At 37.3% G+C, this 15,822-nt stretch overlaps 1 protein-coding gene across 3 annotated transcripts in view; it reads left to right on the top strand.

Moving 5' to 3' along the window:
* Positions 1 to 9,195, top strand: part of LOC111834140 (protocadherin-9) — a 158,408-nt gene extending 149,213 nt beyond the window's left edge. For 2 of the 3 annotated variants that reach the window (XM_023793108.2, XM_023793107.2), the window contains exon 5: positions 7,409 to 9,195. In XM_023793108.2, coding sequence (XP_023648876.1) covers positions 7,409 to 7,776 — 368 coding nt within the window. In that variant the 3' untranslated portion in view covers positions 7,777 to 9,195. The remainder of the gene's footprint in view (positions 1 to 7,408) is intronic. The other variant, XM_023793109.2, reaches the window with a different exon arrangement.
* Positions 9,196 to 15,822: the final 6,627 nt, after the last annotated feature.

Below are 15,822 nucleotides of genomic sequence, written 5' to 3'. Positions count from 1 at the left end.
ATTGGCATGAAAGGATTAATTAACATGAATTCATTATTATTAGTCAGTAAATGATAAAATAAGCAAACCTATTATTTTGTCAAATGAATTAATGATACATTTAGTTCTGTGTATTGAAGAGTACTTAGGTGAATGTAATTAAGAATGTAATTAGATTTTGGGGAAATGGCCATATTTTGCCGTCCCAGGGGATGCATTACAGATGTAGTCATCTGATGCGTAAGTTGCATGCTCTGCTTTGTCTCGGAACCCATTACGCTTCATTTACAGAAGCCAAAATTTAACTGTGGGGTGTTTGTGCCTAAAATGTTGGGTGGCATATTTTCAGTTGATTGCAACAAAAATATCACATTTTCATTAAAAAATATGCACATTTAGTTGCTTGCCTGGTGCTTCTATTCAAATTGACTTACAATTTTGGCCCATTAATATAATAGGAGATTTAATTGCAGGTTAACATGGGTTCACCTTCCTATTTAGGGAACTAAAGTGAGGTCCCTTTGGAGATTTGAACCAACAAGGCTTGGTTATCCTCAGCCAATGTGAAACATGGAACAGAGTGGCACGGTTGAGCTATAGCCTGTCCCCAGGAGCAGGTGGCAAACTGCCATTGTGGGGCACATGCACAGCTGAATGTTTTTGGACTGTGGGAGGAAACGGGCACAAACATGGGGAAGAACGTGCAAATGGCACCCTCACAGAGAAGAGGGCCAGTATCTCCCTCCCACCATTTACTCTGCTACTTAATAAGCCGTCCTGCTTCCTTTCAAAATAAATGTTGCTTTCAAGTAAATTGGGGAGAGCTGAAGAGCGTGTTAATGAATATTTATGCTACATATCACGCAATCAAACAGATCATATACATATTGCCAGAAAATACAGGATGAGAAACTGCTCTTTTTAGGTCTCCTGATGAACTGCATTACTGTTGCTATGTGGAGGCAAGATCATTTTATAAATATGTATACAATGCAGACTCAATGGAGCCTTTGCATTTCCTTGAAAATGTCAACTAAACTGGTATAAACTTTAAAAATGCTAAAGCCCAGGTGAGATGTATTGCACGTGGTTTGAGAAGAAGGAAATAGAACTAATTAATCATAGCTAGCCAGTCTGATGCATCAGCAATATGTAATGCACATTGAATTTTTGTGTATGCGCCATTCATATAAAAGAGCTGGGTCAAATATTTCACAGCACCACTATATAATAATAATCTGATCGATCATGGGAGTGCACAATAATGTCCACCTGTCTAAAAAATGTAGCCAAGCCCATAACTGGAAGCTATAAAGTGACTGGAGTGGACTGGTATGGGAGTTCTTGTTCTGCAGCTAAATACTCCAGTGTTAATTGTTAGTGGTTAATACAGAGGTCAAGAGCTATTTACTTTTGATTGGCATTCCACTGGGGATGTTTAACATGTTCTCTCACTGGATATGCTGATTTCACAATTCTTCCTTGACTGGAAATATCTTGCCAACAAAGCATTGACTTCCCCTCAAGCAATCCTTGCTATTAGATGTCTGAGGTAGTTCATTTTTCTCAGAATGTGCTGTATCGGGGATCAATTGTACATAATTTAGTGTGGTCCTGGACTCATTTGATGATGCTAATTAAATAAACCTATCAAATTTACTAGTATCTTGTATTGATACAGAACATATCCATGCAGTCTACACATTCATGTTTGCATTAATTGTTTGTGCAGCCAGTATTACAGTGACCTAGAACCTGTTCTAATACATTTTGGATGTTACTTATACACATATGCTACATCTGAGGCATATTTTGCATGTGATGAAGATCTGGAACATAGGACAATACATGTGCAGAATAAGCAAAAGAGAAAAGATGTTATTAATAGTAAACCAGACTTATGATGCACTTTCTTGTGGCACGTTCAAGATGATTTAAAAATAAAAAAGAGCAGGTATTAAAAACCAGTCCAACAAGTTGATGAACCCGATGCAGCCCCCCCCTCCCCCCCATAGCAGGTTTATGAATCCACAAAACTCAAAAGTTAATCCCTTACCTTTACTCTTAAAAAGATTATCTGTAAAATCAGGGTCAGCTGGGCTTCATTAGCCAAGATGTATATAGGCACAGGGCCTGACATATTTGGCAGGGTAACATGAAAAGCCGTCTGAACTCAGAACTGTGCCTCTGGCTTGTGGTTTTGCAGTTTCATAGAAATTTGAGTGTTTATGTTATGACAGTCTGTGGCAAATAGTTACTTGTGACATATTGCCACTTGAAATATACAGACAAACGATATATTTTGCTCTCTGTCCATAATGAATTTCCCTGTAACATTCAGTTCAGCCGTCAAACCCAATTCTGCAATGATGACAATGTTACCATAAACGGCAACATAAAGTTGCTAAAAACCATTCTATAAATAATATACAAATAATCAAGAAGCAAAAACAGGAAGGGATGACAATTTAAGTGGAAAAAAGCTTGGTGAAAAATGGGGGAAGAAAATGCAATAGCATTCATGAGAGAAACAGAGAAAAAGACTGTATAACTTGTTCTGAAATCAACAGGAACTACTGAATAATAACACCAAATTCATACATACATGCAGTATATTACACACATATACCACACATACATGAGCAGTCAAAGAAAATGATGTTTAAATGATCCTTGTGTTGGTGTAAAACTATGATGTCTGTCAAAGTGTGTTAGCCATTTAAAAACATCTGTATTGACCCAATGCACAGTGAGGATGGTTTGAGTTGCCTAAGAATCTCCAAGAATCACAGCAGGGGAAATGGAGATGATAGTTGAGTCTTGGGGTCAGAAAGTCTCCAAAACTACAATCAGACCACCTACATAACCACTTGTCATTTGGGAGGGTTACCTGAAAGAAGCCTCTGTTGATATCAAACAATAAACTTTAGTACTTACAGTTTGTCAAACATCAGATGAGACAAAAATAGAGGTTTTTAGCAACAAACACCAGAGATGACTTTGGTGTAGACAGAGGGATAGGCATGCAGAAACGTCACTCATGCCCACTGTAAAGGCCCAGGACAACTTCTTAGGATACGTGGTATCATGGACCCTATCAGGTGTAAGCAAATAAATCAAAACTTGACGGAAGCTTAAATTGGGCCATTGCTGGAACTTCCAACAGGACAATGACCAAAACACACCTCAAAATTAGTTCAGTGACCATAAACTCAAAGAATGGTCATGACCCCAGTCCCCTGACGTCAACCCCAGTGAAAACCTGTGGGATGAGCTGAAAAGGAGAGTCCACAAGCGTAGACCTCTGGAGACATTCTGTCTGGAGGAATAGCCTGTGATCCATCTGCTGACCACCCACACAACGCATTATAGGGGAAGACTATCTTTGTAATGGGGGGTCTTTACAAAGTATTAAATGAAAAGTGCCAATAATCGTTTGACAAAAAATATTTGTTTTATGATGATTATGTTCAACTCAGGCTTTTGTTAATATTTTGAATAGATGAAGAGGATAAAAATACTTTTTTTTCCCCTCCAAAGCTAGATTCACTTTTATTTACCAAGGGTACCAATAATTCTGGAGGGCACTGCATGTGTTTCTGTTTGTACTCATATATATTGTCACTTTTGAGAATCTAAGCTTTATTAAAAATAGCAATGAAAAGTTAATACTTAAAAGCATGATTAAACGTTCCATTGTGAGTTTACATACTTTAAAAGAAAAGTTTACAATGAAGTGGAATATGTTTTGCATCAGAATAATGGTTATTGACATAACTTTGCCCGGACAAACAAACCATTTGTTCTGCCCTGATAAAAAATCTGTTTCTGTGAGCAACTGGGTGGCAGCTGGAGAATGTGAGCATCTCTGCGCCTCTGTTTAGCTATAAAACAAAGACTCATTTATCTTTCGACAACAACATCTGGACAGCTGTACAGCAGTAATAAATAAACAAGAACAGCAGAAAGTTGATTCACTGCAGATTCCCTTGAACGTGAGCCACTGGGGTGGATGCACTGTCTGAAGTAGTAATGGAGCCCACAATTACATGGGTGTTTGCTCACTAATAATGAATTTGCGTACAATTAGTTACTGAATGCTTTTAATTCCCTGTTAGACTGAAATTCCTGCTTAAAAACTCGTTCTGCATTTCTATTTGATGTCAGGTGACTGATTGTGAGGTATTCTTTTTAACATCAAATGGAATTTTTGGAAAGTACAGTGGTACCTCAGAACTCGGAATTTAATCCGTTCAGAACTCCGGATCGAATCCTAAAAAGTTCGAGTTGTGATCGAATTTTGCCCATAAGAAATAATGGAAAACCAATTAATTGGTTCCCATCCCCAAAAAACTACACCTAAATATTTTTTTTTAGCATTTAAATACAAAATGAATCAGATAGAACAAGAAGAGCATATACTGTACTAAACACATCTAAGCACATTTATCAAAACAGTAATTTGTAAAGTAAGAAAATAAATGTATCCAAACAATGTGTCCTGCCCCGATCATCTGCTCCTTCCGTGTGCCACGCCCCCTCGTTAACCCCGTGTGGAATCCCCCTGCGATCAGCTGTTTCTGGTTGTTGTCATTAGTCCTCTGTATTTCGTCCGCGTTTCAGTTTGTTTCCCCAGTCCGGTCATTGTATTGTCCGTCTGCGTTTTGCCTGCCTTACCTGTAATTAAACCCCGTATTCCCCGATACCCTGACGTCTGCGCCTTTGTCTCTGTTCTGTCCCCGCTTGGCACAACAATATTATTATAATTAAATGTATAATGGTTTATTATTAATATGAATAGTAATTGATAAAAATAAATTAAAAGTAAACAATAGAATAATAATATGAATAGAATAAAAAATGAAATACCTGCAATACCCTGGTTGCATAAGTTTGCAAAAACACCTCAAACTAATACTTTGTGGAAGCAAATTTTGCATGTCTGTGTGAATGAGTTTATATCTGCTTTACACACCTGGATTTTGCAGTTTTATCACACTCCACTTGCAAAAAAAGTTAAACCTCCTTCAAATTGCCAGGGGATCTCTAGTGCACAGCCATTCAGGTCATTCCACAGGTTTTGCTGTGGGACTGGGGTTTGGGAACTAACTGGACTATTTCAAGACTTTGATCTTCCTTTTCTGACACCATTCTTTGGTTGACTTAGATGTATCTTTTGGTTTGTTATCATGTGGAAAGTAAAATTTATATTCACCTTCCACTTTCTGACAGAGGCCAGCAAGTTTTTCCAACTAAATATCTTGTTATTTGAAGCTAGTCCCTTTCCCATCTGTGTTGAATAGAGTCCCAGTCCTAGTAAAAGAGAATCAGCCCAAATCATTATGTTTCATAGTAGGTATTTGGATGTTCTTTGGATGATGGGCTGTGTTGTTCTTACGTGAAGCGAGTTGAACAGCGTGCTCCTGTAAAAATTTAACTGGGCTTGGATATTCATTTTATGAGCAATGGCTTCCATCTTACCACTGTGCCCCAAAGCCCAGATATGTGAAGGACACCACTGTCTTAAGCAAAAAGTCACCAATTCCTGTCACAGATTTCAGCGTCTGCTTTAATGTTGCCTGTTAGCCCCCCTGGTAAGTTTCCTCTCGCTTCTGTGATCAACTTTGGATGACCATCTTGATCTTGGCAGTGCCTGTGCCTGTGGGCCCCATTGTCTCCCCTGATTGATGTTAGCCTTCACAGTGCTCTGTGCTACATCCAACATCTTTGATATCCTTTTATACCCCCCACCGTCTGCTCCTTTTGGACCCTGGCTATCCCAGGAGGCCACGACCACAAAAATTTCAAGAAAATTGTTTTTTATTTGCAGCTATAAGAATTACTTTAATTGATAACAGGTGTATGCTGCTTACATCTGGACAGACAATATCCATTATAGACTCCATTATTAAAGTACCCATGCAGCTAGATTCGTTTTTAATCTTAAATAATTTTCAATGTCAGATTAAAAATAATGGATGTTTTATCTTGATTTTTGGCTTCACCTAATAAAAACTAAAAGTAAGCGGTAGACTCTTTTTGTATACACTGTACATTTGCTTTAAATGTCATCTTGATATTCAACCAAATCCAAACCAATTACTGTAATGTATAAATATAATCAGTGTTTACATCTGGCACGAGTTCCAAAGGCTTGACATGCAGATGGCAGACAGCACCATGTTTAATGTCAGCACACACTCTTAGACATAACGCTTAAAGCCCAACAGACACTCCGTTTGCGGTGGCAGCCACGTCTGGCTGCACACGTGAAAGCTGGGTGAACATATGCGCAGAGCGAGAGCTGGGAGTACAGTGTCTGTCTGTGTTTAACGGTGTGTTTTACTCAGCATGCATAATGAAAGCACACGGATACTGCATCTGCCCCGACACTTACATTATAAACTATAGGGCCCCCGAATGAGCTTTTTCCTTATTGCTCTGCAGCAGATACATTAAGGTGGCTAATCTTAGCATGATAGCATGAATTCATGTAATTATTATGTCTCTGTGTCATCTAATAAGAACATATCGCCTGGTACCCCTTGAATCGAGCCTTTACAGTCCTTTAATGTAGTCTCTTTTTTTTCTAAAACAATCATAAATCATTGTAATGATTGTCCCAGGCATCAGAACTGTCAGAATATTTCCCCACTAACCCACTAGGGCAAACATTTATCACAATATCAACAAGTAATGGTCCTGAGTAGTGTTAGATACACAATGAATGTGGCATGAGGTATTGGTGGGGATAAATTAGAGACGCTGCTTCAGTGACATGACAATGGATATCTCAAAGGTAGGGATGAGGAGGACCGAATAGAGGTCAGTACTGAGAAAATCCACTTATTATTTATTTACAGAATAACATATATGGAACATTAAATATGAGTTAATTAATCATTGCTTATTATAACTCTATCGTCATACATATCCCAATATTTAGATACTAGTAGAATGCTAATATTAAAAAGAAGGATAATAAACACCAGATATTAAAATTTATTTATTAATATTTTCAAATATATACTTCAGTATATATAGTATATACACAGTATATATAGATATGTGTATGTGTGGGTGTGTGTATATATATATATATATATATATATATATATATATATATATATATATACATATATATAGTAGCTGTTACAATGTGCATACACCAAGATAATTGTAATTCAGATTCAAATATCGCAGAAAAAAAATCATGTATTTGTCCCTGTATTCAGGTCAGGCAGATCGCAGGAGACCTGATCTGGGAATAATGGAATTTCTGGGCTGTATGTCAGATCTGGATTCCATTGACATAACATGAGGGATGGATGGATGGATGGATAGATGGTTGGATGGGTGGATGGATGGATTACAAAAAACCTCCTTCAGTTCCTTCAGTTCCTATGGTGCTGTTTCCTGTGTGCTGCAGATGGCCCCCTCGGCCCCAGGGGACTGGTGGAAGCCACAGAGATGTGCACTCAGGAGTGCCTGGTGCTGGGCCACTCGGACAACTGCTGGATGCCACCCAACCTTGGGACTTATCAGCAGCCCAAGTCCCCCATTTCCGCCTTTGCCAATCAAAAGGACTGGGCTAAAGACAAACTGCTGAACGGCCACACGTTGACAAGGGCCTGGAAAAGTGAGGGTGGCCGGGACCAGTTTGAGGAGCGGAAGAAGTTTGGGAGCGCCGAAGGACATTTCACTCAAGGCAGTCACATGACAGACATTCCACTTGCTAGCTTGAAGTCGTATAAACATGACTCAGGTGCTGACAGCCCAAAGGAACACCAGTTATAAGTAACACTCTGATGACTGTGTGGGTCAGGCAGTGTGAGACATTACAACATTTTAGTTTACCTGACACTATTACTTTTTCTAGTTAGAAATATGTACCAAGTAGGCCTCTAGACTTGTACTAATGCAGGATATAAGCTGTACAAATGTACTTTGTTGACAATACATGTGATATTTTGCCAAATTACCGGCACTGGTTTTAGAATCATCATTTGTTTGAAGGTCAAGATATGATGTGATAAGCTCCAATTTATTGGTCCCTCTTGTGAATTTATGATTAAGCTGGAAAAAAATAAACGATGAAGTTATTATGGTTGAATAGTATATTCAAATATTGTGACGTGGTTGTTATTGAACTGTTTTGGGAATATATTAATCCACACATACAAAGAAAACGGGATTATGATTAAGACAGCAATGTGCTATTAACACTGTAAGTGAACACTTGTTTAGTCTGTCATTGTTAAATTGTTTGTAAATATATCAAATACTAACCGACATTATTTACTTGTAATAATAATATGCTACCCGCACCATTTCAATGTTGATTTAGTTAAACAAATTATTACTATTAATTTTGTTTTTACAATTTTGTTTCCTGTCGGTAAATTTTACTCCAGATTAACCGAATAACTGAATAGTTTAAATGTTTTTGCTAAACAGCAAAAAGGCACTTAAAGCTTCAGTACATTTAACGTAAAACTACGTTGCAGTAGATGTCCCAAATCTTTCATTAATTAAAATGAATATAACAACAAATTTTATCTTAGGTTTATTTTAAATAAATGTTTTGTGATATCAACAAATATCTAAATTTCAATGTTTCTTTTTCATGAGGAATACAAGTAACTCACAGGAAACAAAGCTAAATTACTACCTTCAAATGGGAAATACAATAATCTATTGATTTATTGGTGATTATTTTTGTTCACAGATATCATGTATTGTGCCTTCATGACATTGTACCAGGCATTGTGCTGACATAGGTTATTAGAAATATTTGGTGTTTTATGCCTTGTTCAGTGAATGTTTGGCAGGTACCAGAACAATATTTTATCAAGCAAAAATATCACAGTATCATAAATGAAAAATAACATGGTCACAGAGGCATGAGCTGCAAAAACTACAAAATAACAAAAAAAAAAAACAAAAAAGGCATGACAGCCAATTTAACAATGGAACAGCATGCAAAAAGAGAAATGACTACATTTACAAGTTATGTTGCATCATATGCATATTACATTTTAAACAATTAATTTGTACTTTGAAGATCTGTTCACTATGTACAGCACATTCATGTTTTATGTCACAGTAAAACGTGGGATGGAGTGAATTGCTTAATGCAGTATGTTCGTCAGTTGTTGGGTTGTTCGACATCATAGGTATTTAAACAGCTATTGCAATAAATGTTTTTATTATGTGTGTTCTTGTTTTGCATCAGTTTTATTGTGTACTATTGTCAAATTTACAAAAAGACATGACAGTAATACTCATCCTAGTTGATTTCAGATATACAGTAAATTACTGAAACACTTTTACTAAATATTTATTTTTAGTTTAGAATATTGGATCATTAGATCAGCTTCTCAGTTCCGATGAAACAAAGTTGAAAATGCAGTATTATAACAGTACTGCAGTGATAGTGAACATAGCCCCTGAGGAACAAAAAGACGTAATGTGTCCAGTGAGAAAAAGTTCACTTTATCTCCAGAAGTGGGCCAAAGAGAGAGAGTGATCTTATTTTGGGAATGTTTGCCATAACCTCATCTCTTCTGCAACTGACTTGCAGCTGATTAAAATGTCAGCCTATAGGGTAATTGGGTGGCCATTCAGTCAATTATCCTGTGAACACATCAAGATTGTTAAAGGAGGTCACTGAAATGTATTTAATACTTCAGAATAAGATCGCAAAACTGTCAGTTTCATGGCCATTGCGGAAGGCTAAAAATATGCAAAATCACTTTACCAAAAATATAGTCCAAATATATAAATAGCTATTTATTATAAAATAAAAAATTGATAAATAATGACAAATAACTAGAAAAGATGTTATTGTTGGAATGACAGTAGTATATTCCCTGGACAGCTCCATCACCTGCACTCCCCAATCCCTGCTTCTCCCGCATTCCAACCTCTACAATTTTTAGGATTACTGGGTGGATGAACTGGAAATTAAAAATTACTTGACACATAACTACACCTATTTGTTTACTGCACATTCCACTTACATGCCAATTTGCACAATCTTTCCCCATCAATAAGGTGGTTAACATTGTGCATGACGTATGTCCAATGGCATTAATATTATTTATATTTTTCATATGTCTCAATATTTATATTCTGTTTATTAATTACTTTCTCATTAGCACTATGGCCAGCGTGTTCCACTATATAACAGTAAGAACCATAACAAGCACACCAGCTGTGTAACTAACTAATTACCATTTAATATCAAACCGACGCCACTGATTTTCTTTTGAGATTATTTTTTTAAACTGCGCACACACAGTTAGCTTCAGTTAGCTGGCAAAAAAATGCTACACAGGCACAGTGGGGTGTACATAAAATCTGTAAAATCTCAAGCTTGTGATAACAAAATATTTGCAAACAAACAAAATGTTGTATTAAATTCTGTATTAATTCTGTTTTATGTATTAAATATATGTTTATTTTCAAATTAAAATGGCTAACATTAGCCATTTTAATTTGAAAATAAACATATATTTAATACAGATAGTTCTCGACTTTATGAGCTAATTCATTCCAAATTTTTAATTTGGAACTCAAATTATTAATCAAGAACTCATAAAGCAGGAGGTATTTTCCCATACAAATGTTAAAAAAAATATGACTTCGGTTCCAGCCAAAAAAAATTTATCATAAATTTTTGCCAAATAAACAAAGGAAATTCAAACACATTATTAGAATGAACATTCAATCAAAAATATATGCACATCTAAACAAAAAAGTCCTTAGAGAAAAACAAAAATCACTTCTCAGCTAAAACTGCAACATTCACAATCGATTTTGGTCACTTTGATTTTCAGCAGATGGGGTGGTTTTTTTCTTCATGTATCCCATTCTGAGCTGTTGGAGATCACTCACAAACAGAACATAAAGTGAACCTGCTGTATTAATGGATCAGGTCTGGTCATGAAATGAAGTGGTACAAATTGGGCACCATCTTACAATATGCTCTAAAATGTAATGCTTCGCATGCGCAGACGTGCAAAGTTCGAATTAGGTGCCACTGTAAAATATGACATGAAGTCTAATGTGCCGCATGCGAAGACATGCAAGGTACATATTGGGCCTGCACAGTCAGATATTTCACAAAGGAAAATTATCTGTACCTCCTGTATAACACTAAACTAGTTAAGATGAGCATGGATAAAAATGGCAAAGCTGACAAAAAAAAATTAGAGCAATATATTCCCTGTGGTAGGTGGGGGGGGGGGAGTTGTTCACCCATGGATAAATTTTGCCTAACAAAAGTCCTACAGTAAATCAAAAATATTGCTGTAATACCACCCAAGCCTACCCTACACACTCTCCCTACCCCTCCAAAAAACCTTTATTAATACTCCAACTGTAAACAGGGCTGAACAAATAGATAATAACGATAATTATCGCGATGCAATTTTCCTTGAAATCGATATGTCAAATGTTCGATGGAGGTTCAATATAATTTAAGACAAAACATGTCAGCGGTGATATGCTTTGCATCACAAAACACTCTTTGGGAGGGCAGGTAAGTTTAAAGTAACCCATCCAATAAGGGAAATCCAGCGAGATCCAAAAGGAAAATCCAGAATAAAATTCAGTCTGTGAGAAATCACAACAGTAATGATCCACAGAGAATTAAGAAATGATAGGAAGAATGGCAGTGCCGGCATTTTTTCAGTGATGAATAAAATAACCTGTAAAATAACATCTTCTTTTGCGATATTTTTTGAGCTCATATGGCGCTTTTGGTTTCCTTTTCGGCATGCTATGAGCCCAGAGTGCAATCTAGTTAGTTCAGGAAATAGTTCTGGAAGTGTCATTTTGGCTGTCAGTAATGTTTGGCAAGTGTTTGTTACTTTCTGATGATAAAGAAAAGTTTATGACTATAATTAACTATCTGGTTTCTTAAATTTTAATTCAGGAGTAAAAATCAGCCTTTAAACTGCAAATGACTTGACATTTATCATGATAATTATTGTTATCAACTGATACATTATTTGTTGCGATGACATTTTTGGCCATATCGCCCAGCTCTAACAGTAATTTGTCACCAGGTTCACCAGTTCTATACCTGTTCCTTCATGTGCTAAATAGGAGCAAGGATGAGTGAAACTATTAAATTCCCCCATGGAAAATTTTGTCAAGTGGGGTGTTCCTCCACGATAAATTTCACCTAATGAAAACACCATAGTATAAAGGAAAGAATTACCATAATACAGTACTGTCCAAGTTTACCTTATATGTTCGTATGAGAACCACTGATCTGTAGAATGTTCCTGGCAAGTTTGAAAAATGGAATATGTACATATGAAGCCCTGAAGGGGTCACGGGCAATTTTTTTTTGTATTGTATTGTTTGAGCTTTCCCATTGCAAGAATCTTTTTCAGGAACCAAAACCTTAATACCAACTAAGTATACTCTCATTTTGAGAACCACTGTCCTGTACTGTTTTCCTGGAAAGTTTAAAAAACATCCATGGAATACATTTATAAAGAGCTCTAGATGTGCTGCATGCAGTTTTTTTTTTATTATAATTACGTGCACACAATGTATTAAATTATGTCCACATATTAACATGCTCACGAAATACTAAAGGCACTTTTCTATTTGGCATCTCCATATTTTTGCATCGGAAAATTTAGAACCAATATTTTTGTTTGATATAATTGTTACTACAAGTCATAATAGAAGATGTATGAATGGATAGTTGTGTAAACACATTATTAGATATGGTTGTTATGGTGGTGAAAATGTACTACATAGGAGGACAGTGATGATAGTCATGAAAAACAAATTGTAACCTAAAGTTTAATGATTCAGAAGGTCTCTGCTGTTGTACCCATGAGCAAGCACTTGACCTCAATTGCTGAAGTGACACATTTAGCTCTATAAATGGATAAAAGTCACATTGGGTGGAAGTGTCAGCGAAGCTAAATGAAATGCAAAATTGCCAATGTAAAATGTAAATGTAAAAATGGCTCTTCTTCTCCATGCAGCTCTCAAAGGCCACCCACGATGATGGGACCATACACCAGGCATAATTGTATGCTATTTTTGTCTTCATTGTTTGTTTTCTATGCCCTTGCAAAATTGAAATGTCATTTTCTCGACTTGCATCAGTTCAGCTGACTGGTCAATGGGACAGGAATCCCTGGAGGCCCAATGCTCAATTAGCAAATGTATCATCAGAGGATAACGGAGGAGTCACCCAAGGAGGATGATGTCAATGTAATCAAAGCTGGAATGAACAAGCCCAGAGAGATAACCTATATTATACTCTCACAGTATGTTCACGTGGTACAGAACAAATTCCAAAATGAAGTATCCCAACCATCAATTGAAGATTAAAATAACTCTAATACATGTTCTACCTCTACACACGTACATGTGCACACACACACATATACATATGCATTATATAGATTATACTGTATGTATCAGGTGAAAATCAGTGCAACATGGATGACATTTTTGATAGTTTTAGAACCAAATACTTCTCATAAACGTCATTCTTCATCCCCAAAATGAATGTTTCCCATTTCCTCACTGTTTCCATATAGAAAACATGTCAAAGAACATCGAATAAAGAAAGGAAAATGTGATGACTCATGTATGAATTTGCAAATATAATGTCATAAACAAATCCAACCTTAAATTCCCCCTTTGGCTTTGTGTGTGTGGCCCTGTCCGTGGTGTTTGCATACTGTTCCTATACTCATACTGGTTGTCCTGGTATTTCGGTTTCCCTTTGCAATCCAGAAACATGTACATTGGGTGAATTGCAAATAGTATGTGAGCTTGTATCCTGCAATAGATTGGAATTCAATTTAGGATATGCTCTGTGCTTCAGGCATGTGCTGACCCTGTACTTTACAAGTCGTCATGGAAGATCAATAGATAAATGATATTTTACACAGCACTCTTATCCTTGAGGTTTTTGTTACCTTTGCAATAGGCAAAGAAAAAAAATCTTCAGATAATGCTGTAAAACATGCATTTCTAATGTGACCCATCAGGTGGTGTTTGGCTCAGTGGGTTAGATCTCTGTGCCTGTAATGTTAAGGTCACCGATTTGAATCATGTCCTTGACTGAATAGTCACATTGGACCCTTAAGCAAGGCCCTTAACCCCCCCCCCCCCCCCCGAATAATGCTCCAGAGGTAAGAGATAAATGGCTGACCCTGTGCTCAGACCCAAAGCTTCGCTTTAATCTGTAGGTGTAAGTATATCTCTAAAAAGGAAAGCAAAATGGGATATGTGAAAAGAAACAGTCAAATGTGCCTGGACTCTATTGTACAGATGCAAATAAAGGTCAGTTTCATCAACCTTCATTTAACAAATAAATCGGCTTCTTTACACTGTAATGAATGGCATGAGCCAACTGACTTGGAATGAAGTTGTCAAGATGGCTATTGCATGTCTTGAACACCATTTTGAATGTTCAAAAAAAAATGTAACTTACTTCAAGCATCTCTATTATATTTGCAGGTAATGGAAGATATCAGACATTTGTTCTGATGTTGACTATGTTTTTATGTTGGCTTATAAAAGAACAATTCTTTTGAAATTGCAATATTAAACCTAGAATAAAAGTACTGAGAAGTCTAATTAAAAACCATTTCAATTTTCAGTTAAGGCAGTGTGAAAAGCATCCAACAAAAAGTAGCACAACTGAAAAGGTCACTCAAGAGTTCTATTTTGAAAGTTCATGTCACCAAAAACTAAAATTTAGAACAAAAGCAGACATGACAACCAGTGTCAGCTATGCATGAGAGCACTGCTTATCCCATTATGCTGCAAAGCTGAAACAAAGACAAATAAAAAAGATCAAATAAATACTGCATTTAATTTTATGTCAAGGAACAAAGAAACGAAGCTCCTAGTGAGGGGCTTCCACTCTGGAGTTGCTCATGGTAAGATGGGCAGGTGTGGGCCTACTCATACCCCCCATAGTTCATTGCCAGTAGGGTGCAGTTCACCCTGGTGAACAAGAGGGTTGCCTCCCTTCAAGGTGGGGGACAGGATCTGACTATTGTATGTTCTTATGCACCAACACCAGCTCAGAGTATCTGGCTTTCTTGGAGACCTTAGATGGCCCCTCTGGGGACTCCATTGTTCTGCTGGGGGACTTTAACACTCGCATGGGTAATGACTGTGAAACCAGCAAGACTGAGTTTGGGAGAAACAGCTTGCCTGATATGAAATCGAGTGATGCTCTGTTATTGGACTTCTGTGCTAGCCACAATCCAAAATCCAGTGAACCTGACACCTAGTAAGGGTGCGCTGGGAGTGTCTGGCAGAGTCTCCTGTCTAGGAGATTTTCAACTCACACCTACTACAGAACTTCTCTGGCATACTGAGAGAGGCTGGAGACATTGAGTCTGAATGGGCCATGTTCTGAGCCTCTATTGCTCAGATGGCTGTGTGGAGTTGTAGCCATCTGATTGTTGGTGTCTGTTGCAGTGGCAATCCCTGAACCTGGTGCTGGACATCAGCAGTAAAGAGAGTTGTCAGGTAGAAGAAGAATGCCTTGCAAGCTTGGTTAGCTTGTGGGAGTCCTGAAGCAGCTGACAGGTACTGGCAGGTCAAGCAAAATGTAGCTTTAGCAATTGTAGAAGAAAAACCTTTGGCGTGGGAGGAGTTTAAGGAGAGGCATGGAAAATGACTTTCAGTTGGCCTTGAAAAGATTCTAACAAACTGTGAGGGGACTCAGGAGAGGGAAGCAGGGCATGATCCATGTTTTTTATAACAGGGATGGAGCACTGTTGACCTTAAATAGGGATACAGCCAGGCATTGGAAGGAATATTTTGAAGATCTCCTGA

This window comes from Paramormyrops kingsleyae, chromosome 16 (assembly GCF_048594095.1).
Source record: "Paramormyrops kingsleyae isolate MSU_618 chromosome 16, PKINGS_0.4, whole genome shotgun sequence".
NCBI classification, from domain to species: domain Eukaryota; kingdom Metazoa; phylum Chordata; class Actinopteri; order Osteoglossiformes; family Mormyridae; genus Paramormyrops; species Paramormyrops kingsleyae.
Note: the sequence above shows the minus strand (reverse complement) of the source record. Positions and strands in the feature narration are given on the sequence as shown.